Source organism: Leiobunum rupestre, chromosome 11 (assembly GCF_980474605.1).
Source record: "Leiobunum rupestre chromosome 11, qqLeiRupe1.1.hap1, whole genome shotgun sequence".
Classification (NCBI taxonomy): Eukaryota; Metazoa; Arthropoda; class Arachnida; order Opiliones; family Sclerosomatidae; genus Leiobunum; species Leiobunum rupestre.
The window spans coordinates 30,615,277-30,627,565 of record NC_143394.1 but is presented as its reverse complement, the minus strand read 5'-3'; the positions used below and the strand labels follow the sequence as shown (position 1 = coordinate 30,627,565).

Below are 12,289 nucleotides of genomic sequence, written 5' to 3'. Positions count from 1 at the left end.
ATTACTTTAATGGTACTAAAAGATAAAATTTACTAAATAGATGTTCAAGCTAGCCCAACTGCTAGTATTCCAATACCAGAAGTTACGAGTTACGAATTTGGATCGCAAGGACCGACTACTCACATCGTTAGCTCAAGTACGTTAGCGTTGTACTATTTATTCGTCGTTTATAAAAATTATTATCAGATTTCTAAAAATTTCAAAATATAAAATTTAAAAAAAATTTAACATTATAAAATTTTAAAATTACAAAATATAAAATTTTAAAATTACAAAATATAAAATTTTAAAATTACAAAATATAAAATTTTAAAAAAATTTAAAATTATCAAATTTTAAAATTACAAAATATGAAATTAAAAAAATTTAAAATTATCAAATTTTAAAATTACAAAATATGAAATTAAAAAAATCTCAGTTTTTTCAAAAAATATAACATTTAGAAAAAAAAATTATTATGCCTTACAGGGCAGTATGGCATAAGACAATAAAGTGCATAGCACAGTATACATTTGACCTTTACTAACCACAGAAAATAATTGTAAAATTTATTTTCAGGACCCGACGGAACGACAACCTCTACAGTATTATACCCTGGTCCTGATGGAACTATTCGAGGCACCAAAGTTATTCGAGTCGATTCTAACGGAGTTGGTTTCACTTCTATGTACGGTTCAGTGCCCGAAAATATAATTCCATGTAAGTTACATTCTAGTATTTATTGGTGAAATTCTACTATACATAGACGAGTAAAATAATTTACTGTATAATAGCTTCCGCTGGAGCTCAACCACCTCAAACGTTACCACCAATTCAAGTCTATGGTCCGTACCAAAGCTTGGGCGAACAGCCAAGCAAATCCAGTTACATTACGAGAATATCCGACGGTGTTACGCTTATATTGGCGAGCGAGGCACCAACTACCCAATATTATCCTCAACCTTCAACGGCGCTTACTCTCCAACCTTCATTGGTTACCGACGCTATTCTTATGAAAGAAAAAGAGTCATTGGATCCATCCTTGACCGTCGTTCACAACACTCGTACATTCTACACGACATATACTTATTTCACGACTTTCTTCTCCGATTCAACCTCAACCATTAGCAGCTCCGAACAAGTCGTGTCCAACGTGGTTACCGAAGCCGTTACTCAGAGAATTGCCCCGACCGTTGCCTCCCCACTCCCACCAAGATCAGAAATTGGACCATACCAATCGTTACCAGTAACAGTAACGGAAACGAGCGATCGGTTGGTAACAAGTACCGCTTTAAGTACTTATACCATTTACGCCACTCTGTTCAACGGCTCCAGCTCATTCGTTACCCCATTGGAAGAGGTCCATACTCAAGTTTACACCATCACTGAACCAATTACATTTACGAGAGTTATCGAACCAACGTCGTCCGTCACCCTCGAGCCTTCGACTTTCGAAGTTACTAGTACGTATTACACGACTTACACCAACTTCGTTACCTTCTTAGAAGGACCCAACACCGTCGTGTCCAGCATCGAAGAGACTGTTTCCAGCGTGGAAACACTCACTCTATTCGGAACGAGACCTACGGCAACCCCAGCTCTATCGAGCTCAATTACTCCAACCTCGTCCTACTCATCGGATGTACCGGTCTACACAACCAAGACCTACTTCACCACCCAAACGCATTACATCACGCTATTCAGTGGTTCAGAAACAATTTTATCGTCGATCGAAGAACCGGGAACCAAGGTGGTTACTGAAAGAGTGGACACCACGCCATCAGTTTCCTCTCCCTACTCGGAAAGTACGTCCATCTTCACCAGACCCTCAATCGAAAGCGAAGAACCGACTAGTTCCATTACAGCCTCGACCGTTAAGGTTCAAGATAGTGACGATGGTGGAGTACAACTACAAACTTCAGTACGCACTATATATACTACTTTCACTTACTACACTACGTACTTCAGTGATACCGCAACCCTCGTATCGAGTAGGGAGGTTATTTCGACGTCTCACGTCACTCTTTTCATTCCGAAAACGTCAGCTATTTCGACTGCCCCGATACAAAAAACGGTCAGTGCCATCGTTCCAACAGAAAGTGGAAGCTTTACAACTACAACGGAATATAGTACGCTCACGCTTTTCACGACATTGTTCGATGGAAAGGAACAAGTGGTCATATCCAGTGAACACGTCATTCCGGAAGTTAAAACATCCACCCTTACAGCGGCACCAGTACGTCCCGAACCATCGCCAACCGTGGAACGAGTTCATACTCATTACACTACTTACACTTTCTACGACACTACTGTCAAGGGTAGCGAAACGATCCTAACGCCAAGCGAAAGCATCATTACCAACTACGTTACAGCCAGCGGTGTTCAAGAATCTAGCGAGGTCTACAGCATATCTTCTTCACCCGTCAAGGATGTTGAAATTGTTAACGTAGAAACCAGAGTAGAAAGTAGCGTACAACGAAGCAGTGTCGTCGTTGATCGTAGCAGCGAAATCAGAACCGAAGTGGGAATCATTTTACCATCATCGACCGATTCCGGTCCATCGATAGTTGTCGTAGGTGGCCAGAGTGACACCGATATCGATTCCTCTCATGCCTCCGAACCATTCTTGAGCGGGACATCGACCACCGTGATTGATGGGTCAACTGTAATATTCTTTACTAACTTTGACGCGTTGGGTGTTAAGCCTTCTAAAGTGTCAACTAAAGAAACGACCACGGAAACTACAACCGTATCCGTCGGCGAAGATACTACAACCGATTCCGCTATTACTACAATTACCACCACAGATTCCACACCAACTGACGCTGAAACAACTAGCCAAGCTAGTAAAACAACAACAGAATCTAGCAAAGACAAACCAGTTGTAGCAGCGGGAGCCACGCCACCGCTTAAGGAAGCTGTTACCAGAACAAACGTTATAACCGCGTCTACGCATTTTGTCGGTATCGATAAAGAAACTACGTCATTAACTCCAAATGCCACGCTTTTGATTGTAACTGGTACCGATGGATCAACAACCAATCTCGTACACGCGGAAATTACCCCTTACGCCGATGGTATCAATCCAACTCTGGCATTGGATGAAGAGCTACCATCAATCTCGGTTAGCTCGAAGCCGACCATAAAACCGGGTTCAGTCATTGAGTTGTCCGATCTGCTGGGAGGTAACGCTAACTTGGGTGGAAACATAGGCGAAGCTATCAAGGGAATAGTTAACTTGATAACGGCTGGACAGAAGAAGAACGAAACTAAAGATGATGAATCTAAAACACCCGAAAAGGGTCAACCGCCTTTGCCACCGAGAGAAGGAGTGACCGTTAGTCGACAGGAGGAACCAGTTTATATACCAATCGGCGCTATCGGAAGAGAATCTGAGGTATCGGATTTGAGCCCAGTTTTTCGACCAATCGACGAACTATCCGAACGTACCAACGATAAGGGTGATATCGGAAGTCAACCATCTTTCTCACCTGGAACGCTTGTGAAAGGATTCACTCCATTAGCCGAAGGAGAAGTAACTCCAGTAGTCGCCGGAGATGTTAGTTTGGTTAGCAAAGGAATCGAGATCGCTCCAACGAGACCGGGAGCAGTAACGCCAACGGAACTGGTTCTCGGACCATCCTTTGGCGGTACTACTGAGCTCTCTGGTAGCATTCACACGGACAGAAGCGACAGTGGTAGCAGTAGCCAACCAACTCCGGCAATTCAAGGAACATCAGTTATCACCGGAGCGAAGACCATTTTCTTGGGTGGCCTCGGAATCCGACCTGGCTCGAAGGATAGTACCGCTGGAACAATCTTCTTCAGCAAGGGTCAACCATCCAGAGCTGGTGCTCCCAAAGAGACTACCATCTTCGAGGGTGAATTCACTCCATTGGCTACCTCCAAACAAAAGGCCAACGATTACACTACCATAACTAAAGACGGACAAACAATCGTTAGTAAAACATCTTCAGGAGCGACGACCATCTTCTACCCGTTCGGAAACCAGAATTTCGAAAGCAGTAAGCCAACGGACGCGTCTATGACAACCACTACTAAGTACGTGACTAGAGTGGAAAGCCTAACCAGGACTCTGACTTTAACAACCACCAAGATCTACTATACGAGGGATAGCCCAATAACTATTACCTCAGTTTTTACGACAACAATACCACCTCGTACATTCGTATCTACCATCGTGGGTAGCCGAACCATATTGGGTAACTTCCCTGAGCCGACTGAAACCGTTCACATACAACCAAGTATTCAGCCTTCCGAATCGACCACAACTGTAACTACGACGACCAAAATCTTCAACGATATCACGACTACCTTCGTACGTACTCTAGTCATTCCAACAAAAGCGACCAAAGTGACAAGCGACACCCACACTGCTGGAGGTCCAAATGCCAAATCTGACGTGGAAATACTGGAAGCAGGAACCGAAAGACCCCCGGGACCACCTCCTTCTGCCGACAGTACCGCCGTAACCCATAGCGGACACCCCAATAGTGGACATCCGAAGTTTTCATTCGGACCCAGAACGACACCAAGATCGCCTCTAGGAACTAGGAAACCAATCGTGTTGTTCAAACCCAACCAGAGACCACCGGATCAAACCACCACCAGACCTCCGTTCACAGGAGCCAAACCAAAGTTAAGTTTCCCAACCAGGCCTCCAACCACGACTGCTGCACCAACAACTAAAAGACCACCGAGACCCAAGTACGTTCCGAAGAAGATCAAAGAGAATGAAATAACGGGATGCGATCCAGAATGCGACGCTTCGAAGAAAGAAATCTGCAGAAGGAACGAAGATGATGTTTGGGCTTGCGAGTGCAAAACGGGTTTCGCCAGAAAGGAAGGAAGCAAGATATGCGAAGGTAATTTAAGCGTACTATTCTCGTTTAGAAAATCAGCTAATCCATTTACATCCTGGGACAGAAATTGAAACTTACGTGGTGCTTTTGAGAGTAGTCAAGAAGGGAGAATCGGCGGTGTCTTACAGAACCCAATTCTCAAACAGTTTGTCGACGGAATATCAGGAGCTCTCGGAAATGGCCAAGAAAGGAGTATGTGAAAGTTTATAGTATTTATAATAAAGTAACGCTCTGAGCCCTCATCCATAAACTAACATTGTTCAATTATTTCAGATTAACGAGGCTTACAAAAAGTCAGACGTAGCGGAGAACTTTGTTGGGGCCGATGTTTTGAGTATTTCAGACGGCAAAGACCCATCATTGCCGGACCTCGACGTCAGCGATTCCGAACCAGTCGGAATATTGGTGAACTTTACTGTACAAGTGGCCAAAGGCACACCATTGGGCGAAACTCAACTGAAAGACGAACTGTCGCGATCTTTGAAGCAGTCCAATTTTAGCGTCGGTGGAACAGAGTTGTACGTTGATCCCCAGAAACAAGTTGTTGAGGATTTTCAAGGTATAATTATCACGAGATCTCTTAGAAAATAAATTCTAATTCTGAAACGTTTTGCCTTCCACGAAGACTTCGACGAATGTAAAGATGAATCGTACAACGACTGTTCCGGATCGGCTATTTGTAACAATTTAGTAGGCTCCTACAACTGTACTTGCAAGGAACACTTCCAAGACTTGGACGCTTCATCTCCTGGTCGAGTTTGTTCTGGCGAACTGAAGAGCTGCCATTACTGCAACGGTCGAGGTGATTGTATTACCTCTGAAGATAGCAAACGAACTTGCAAGTGAGTGTGCAAATATTAAAACTAGCATTGCGAGCCTTCAAAATGGTAATAAACGTACCTATCCCAACAGATGCCATCGTATGTACATCGGCAGACGATGCGAAATCAATGGATTAGGTAATAATCGAGTTTTATGTCTTCGTAGGAAATTGAAAACTAAAACACTCATTCTTTTTTTTTCAGTTTTGGCCATCGCTTTACCATTGGCAGCAGCCTTCGTGATTTTCCTGGTGTGCTGTTTCTTCTGTTGCTGTCGCCGTTATCGCCGCGAAAAGAGGAAGAAGAACAAGGCAGGCAACGTCTTTAAGGGAATGGGGCTGATAAATCCATTAACTGGTACTTTGGACAAGAAAGCCATGATCATGGACACATCCAGCGAGAGCAGTGGCGACCACCCAGTCAGGCCGCCACCTCCGCCTCCGCCGCCGCACGCTTTCGACAACTTCGGAGCGGTATGATCCAAGAATAGTATTCAACGCGCCATCCTATATCAACAAACCTAACGATATTTTTGGAATTCTAGGAGTCGGACATGACACCCAAAAAGAGTAGCAAGAAGAGCGACTTGAGTTTGGACAGGAGTTTATCCACGGGCTTCAGCGTTCCTCCGGTCGTGATACCTCGAGCCCGTCATCAACACCCGAAACAGGTAAATTACCCCAACATGTACGGAGGGCAAGCCTTCTTGCAATGGTGAAAGGGGTGATGGACACTTTACCAATCGCGCGTTCGACACAAAAGCCATTATTGATAACAAACACCGTCCAAACATTTTTTTCAATATGACTCTCTAATGAAAAACGGGTTTAAGTATAAGGATACGACGCGACCCAGTTAACTTAAAAATATACGCGACATTCCTCCCTCCAGCCAAAAACGGACTGCTCACTTTTGGTGGATTGACGGTATACGGTACGAACTGCTTTGATATTTGTATACTTCGTTAGTAGCCACGATAACAAGGATACGCTACTTAATATAGCCGTAACCATAACCCCAATATAGACTAAAACGGAACGGAACTCGTGCGCGTACGTTAAGTGTTTACTTGACGCGCCACCACCAATTATTGCTCCAAAACGCTCAGACGGAACTGAGTGAAAGTTCGTAATATCCCGGTGATGTAAGCGTTATTCTTATTGTAGATTAAAAAAATGAAAATAATTCGACGTTTTCGTAACGCTACCGCGTTTTAAGAATTCAAGTGCCACTGATGTGTTAACGTATTATCGTTTACTTTTGTTAATAATTATTTGTAACTGTATAATTAACGCAATTTTCCCCAAATTAAGGGAATGATTAAGAATGGAGACTTTCATCTGTCCTGTCTCCCCCAAAATAATCTTGGGACCTAATTTTCCCATTTCTTTACTTCTTTTTATACAATTTTTTTCCGTCCTAAAAGAAACCCCGCTTCTTATTACGTATTTTCGAATACTAATTGTCTTCGGACGTTGTACAGTTAATTTTTCCATTTCACTGTAAACACCGCAGTGCTCAAATAAAAACAAAATGTTTATACTTTTCTTCTTTGGTTGATTGTTGGGGGAACTGTGCATGTTGTTTATTTACTTCACTATTGATCGATTCCGAAAGTCAGTTGGTCAGAATTAACTTCGGTCTAGCTTGACAAAACTGACTTCCCCTTCGTCATAAAGTCGTCTTTCCTTAAAATTAGGAGAGAAGACGACTTTATGACATAGGGGCAAGATCAAAATTTAAACTGACTTTCGGAATAGAGTGAAGAGGTAGTACATGGGTGATTTGGTTAAGGATAAACTTAACCTAATGCAAATTGGTTGAACTCAACTTTTGGTAATTTCTTTCTGGTTTAAAGAAAACGTAAGGATGGAAATGGTGATTTAAAAAATTTCTAGGTATGGTTTAACATAGGAGCAACAGCACCCCACACAAAGGGAACGCAACCCGTCAAAAGTCGTGGATTGTCTTGTGTACATTTTTCATTGGTTAGACGCTTTAGCGCCTGCTGCCGCCGGAAGGGGAAAATTCGGAAATTGTCTTCCGCGTAAAGGTTCGTCCAATGAAATTTGTACACAACACTGCCTTAGCGTGTTTAAAGGCTAGCTGCGTTCTCCTTGTGTTTGTTGCTCCTAGGTTTAACAAACCACCAAAATTTACAGTAACTTTATAAAAACTTCTTGACGTCTACGAATGCATTTTAGGCTTATTAAAGTTTCTATAAGCTTACACTTTTTACGTTAAGAATAAGTTCAAACTAGCAAATTTCGTCGTGTGGAATTTCATTTTTACTGGGTATTTGGATATTCATATATATGCATAAATGTAACACTGTAAATTATTGCATGAGTTGGTGTAAAAAATATTGTGAAGTCATTAAATATATGTTGTCAACATTGTTGAAATGTTTTGTCCTGTCTTTAACGTCGTGTATCCCCTCGATTTGTGGTGAAGATGTTTTGTACGTGGTGAAAGTCTAGCCCCTCCCCACATATTATCTTTGGTATAAGATGCACAAAGTGTGGGTGGTTCTCTAAACGGAGTGCCGTTCCGGTATCGGGTCTGGCGTATCGGGATAAGTGTCGGTATTGTTGCTCTGGTGCATTGTTCTGGTGGAATCTGTTGACACTGGATCCGAATGTGGTTTCCTTCATCTCTGGCGGACAATGACGAAATTCAGCTGGTCTTATTCGCTAAACCCGCTAAACCATTGACGCTTTTCCTTTCGCAATGAAAAGGCGAGATGTCCCTCGTTACTGGATCTAACCGAGATTCAACTAATGGCCGTGCTAAGACCCCAAATCCGAGAAACTATCAACTACGTACGTTTACATTACGACTACTGTTGAAGCGAGTAATTAAACAAACCTTTCGCTCAATTTCAGAATCAGAACAACGGTCCCCAAGCGAACGTCAAACGAATGAACTCTTTCGCCGCTTTCCCAAGCCATCATCTCAATTCCTTCTACGACCTTCCAACCGGACCGTCACTGCCGCGACGCCATTATTCCAACGCGGGATACTCCATGTCTCCTTCTGGTTCGGCCGATTCAAAGACGACTCAACAGTCTCAAATTCGTCAGATACGTTACCGACCAATCCCTCCTCCTCCGCCCTTACCACTCTTACACGTCAACACTGGGAGGCGAAATGGTCCGTACATCACGGAGGTATAAACCCACAACGCCATACTCTCCTGTCGAACAATCGAGTAAAAAAGTTGATTTTTTCAGATCTCTTCAGACGCTGCCACGCTAAGAGTGCCTCCGCCTCCTAAACATCCGAGGCAGAGAGACCCCGATAGTTCAGACTGCACAATCGGAGACCCCGACAGCCTGAACAGTTCCAGAAACTCCAAAGCGCTCGTACCAGCCGGGACGTACAGTTTCGAGACGAGTTCCAAATTAACGGTGACGGCGGAACTGGCTCTGCCTCCCTCGGATCGTCAGAAACGCATCAGCGACGAGTCGCTTTCGGTTGGGACCAGCCCGAACGAAATGTACAACGTGCTCAAAGAGTCGTCGGCGGTGGCCATCCAGTCGAGAAAAGCCAATATTGGTTCCAATCTTCAAAATGAAGATAGAGTGACAAGGACGGTTCAAAGGAGAGAGTCTTTGGTCTCGATGATTCCCAGACCACCCACGTCCAACGTGACAACTATTTCTAGAATGACCAAGGGTGGACGCAAGTCGTAAGAATTAGCTCCTCAATTACGATTATCAAATATTATTTGTAGGTAAGGCGTGTTTTGAGGTATTATCTCGTTCATTGCAGAAGCTCGGGATCCGAAGCCGGGCGATCTTTCGACGAGACGACAGTCCATCAGTCAGTAAAATTCTATTCAACGTCCGCTCAGTGCTATATTGGAGAAACCAAAAGCCAAACGTCGCACTACGACGACGCGGAAGTGAGTAGTATTCGCACTGAACGTGAAATGTTGGGGAATTTGTAAAACTAGTAGCGAGGGGTGTTCAGCCAGTAAATTTCTTGGTGTCTAGAAAAACAGGCTTTGTTCGAACTCTATAACCTTAGGTAATAAAACTCCGAATTCATTTTTAGACAAACTCGACGAAGGAAAATGATGACACCCAATCGATGCAGATAACCAGAGTTCAGTCTTCGTCCAAACTCCCGGGTATTCACTCTCGAAAACACTCGATCACTAAATCAATAACTAAATCAACTAAATCGGCTAAATCCCACGTTAGTGTCCTACGTCCATCGCCCAATATAACCAAACTAACCGAATCCAACACTAATATACTCTAACCATAACCATACAGGATAGTTTCCAAACTGAATCCAGTTATCCTCCCATCGTGGTGTCGGCAATACCAAAGTTGCATAACAAACGCAGACAGGTAATTGGTTTACCCTCCCAAATTGATTAACCGGTTAAGAGGTGATACTTCACGAACTATACTCGTACAAACGTGGCCATATGAAGTTAGCTAACAGTCAGTTGCGTAAAAGGAGCTTGTTACATACTCATGCCAAAAAGGAGTACCTATTGATTGAGCATTAGCTTGAAACGGTTTTTGGCTTCATAACGGCGCGAGTAAAATAAGAAAAAAAGCTGTTTCACCTATTACCATGTGGTGGCTCCTTTTAGAAAGAGTACGCAACAATTTACCTCTGAACACATTTAGGGCTGGTTTTCACTGGGACAAAAAAGCCGCTAAATGAAAATTGTATTATGCCTAACTGTGAAAACGACCCCTAAGATTGAATTCTCAAAAAATATCCATATGGCCATCCACTATCAACGGCTTTTCTAGAGTAAGCTAATAGTTGCTTCTAATAATAGCACCAACACTCAGACGATGGCAAAGATACTTTAGTCTCTCGTAGCTTCGAAACGTCGGAGACGCGGCCATCGAGTGCCAGAACCAGAAGAACCGCGTCGACGTCGTCATCCTCGAAGGGCTCCAAAATCCACGAGCGTTGCAGAAGACCCTCCACTAGCATCCCGACTACACACAGCGCCAGAACCCGACCCCGCCGATAAAAACGAACTATCCTATCACGTGTTATTAGAGTTAGGAAACCAGCGCCATAGCGTTTCTGAAAAACCAAACATATATATTAGTTCAACCGCGACAACAAAATGCTTTTTTTACTGTAGAGGGAAGTTTATTATTTATTGAGTTATTTAATGTTTTAGATAATATATTAACATTTCGCCGCGACTGTTTGTAAGCGAACGGATAAAATATATGTTTGCCCGATTGTTTGGGCTTTCCACGACGACATCAATTGAGCGTCTATAAATACATTGTATATTTACTATTAAATATTTTTAAATGGCTTTCGTATTTTTTTATTGTGGAAAACACATGACTAGCGTAAAATATATCCAACCATTACTAAACAAGAGTTACTGCGTGGTAATCGGCGCGTACTGGTTTTTGTGCCAAAGTCATTGCCAGGTCATTCAGGCGTGCCGAATACGCGTCTAAAACTGATAAGAAACCAGGAGGAAAAGTAGAGCTTGTCCGTGAGACAGATGTTAACCTTAATCAGTCGGGGTCAAATGGAGCGAAATATACCGGCTACGTCTATTAAAACCTCGTGAGTATGCAAATAGCGGGCAGTTTCGAGAGAAACAACGCCCCCTTTCTGGTGTTGAAAATTGTGTTAACGAGCCCACTCGCCCGAAATTAGAACTGCAGCTAGAAACTAGAATAAGTCCCCTTATATCGACCATAAACAATTTTCAGGAGGACGACATAATTGGAATAACTTTTCAAAAGCACGTTTGATCCAAAAAGCAAAGCGACAACTTTTCGCGTTAATTAGTTACGAACTTTTTCGAAGCTATTGGAGCGCCCCGATATTTCATTTCTATTAAACATTTTCGAGATTTTTAAAATTAATAAAACGAGTTTGATCGTTGACGGTTGGGATTCACTGTGGAGTTAAAGGGGAACGGCCAAGCTTTTCCAAATATCGCCTTATTTGCATATCAAAAGATCAACAAGACGTTCAATATACTTACACGTACCTTATTTTGTTTTGAAAAAATAGTTTTGGCCTAAAAAGTTGAAACGCAAAATAACGCCAAGTATTTGGGTTTGAATTTTCGCCGCGATCTTAAGGTGTCTCGCCAGCGACAGCAGCACCTTAGCGAGCGATTTGCGAACTATCCTAACTTTTAAAATCGCGCAATTTAGGCTTACGTCTCGTATAACTGGAACGCGCCGCGCGTGTAAAACAAATCTTTCGCGTCTTCATTAGCGCGCGCTTTTACGTTGTTTTTCTGTCTCACCGATTTCTCACCAGAAGTCAATTTCCCGAAACTTCTTCATTTTATTAAAAATTAACCACTTAATTTTTTTTGATACGGTTTTCGCCATAAATTTTAGTTTTAAACGGGCTATAGGGCTATCTAACTGGCTAAAGCTTGACCGTTCCCCTTTAACAACTCATTAGGCTAGGAGTATTCTACCGAGAATATGTAACCTCGGCGCTCGTACTAAAGTGTCTTTGTCCCCTTAAAAGGGGCAAAATTACACTAGGAAAGAGGGGCGTGGTTTTTCTTGCTGGAATCACGAGACGAACATGTTGCTAACCATATGTAAACTGTTAACCTTCATACCAGTGGCG

General features: G+C 42.8%; 1 protein-coding gene across 1 annotated transcript in view; it reads left to right on the top strand.

Moving 5' to 3' along the window:
• Positions 1-7,150, top strand: part of LOC149922233 (uncharacterized) — a 55,345-nt gene extending 48,195 nt beyond the window's left edge. Inside the window, exons 8-16 of the mRNA XM_090162271.1 lie at positions 41-136; positions 559-699; positions 774-4,865; positions 4,927-5,054; positions 5,136-5,421; positions 5,488-5,704; positions 5,775-5,821; positions 5,888-6,156; positions 6,228-7,150. Of these exons, the coding sequence (XP_090018397.1) occupies positions 41-136; positions 559-699; positions 774-4,865; positions 4,927-5,054; positions 5,136-5,421; positions 5,488-5,704; positions 5,775-5,821; positions 5,888-6,156; positions 6,228-6,401 (5,450 nt within the window). The 3' untranslated portion in view covers positions 6,402-7,150. The remainder of the gene's footprint in view (positions 1-40; positions 137-558; positions 700-773; positions 4,866-4,926; positions 5,055-5,135; positions 5,422-5,487; positions 5,705-5,774; positions 5,822-5,887; positions 6,157-6,227) is intronic.
• The last annotated feature ends 5,139 nt before the right edge of the window (positions 7,151-12,289 follow it).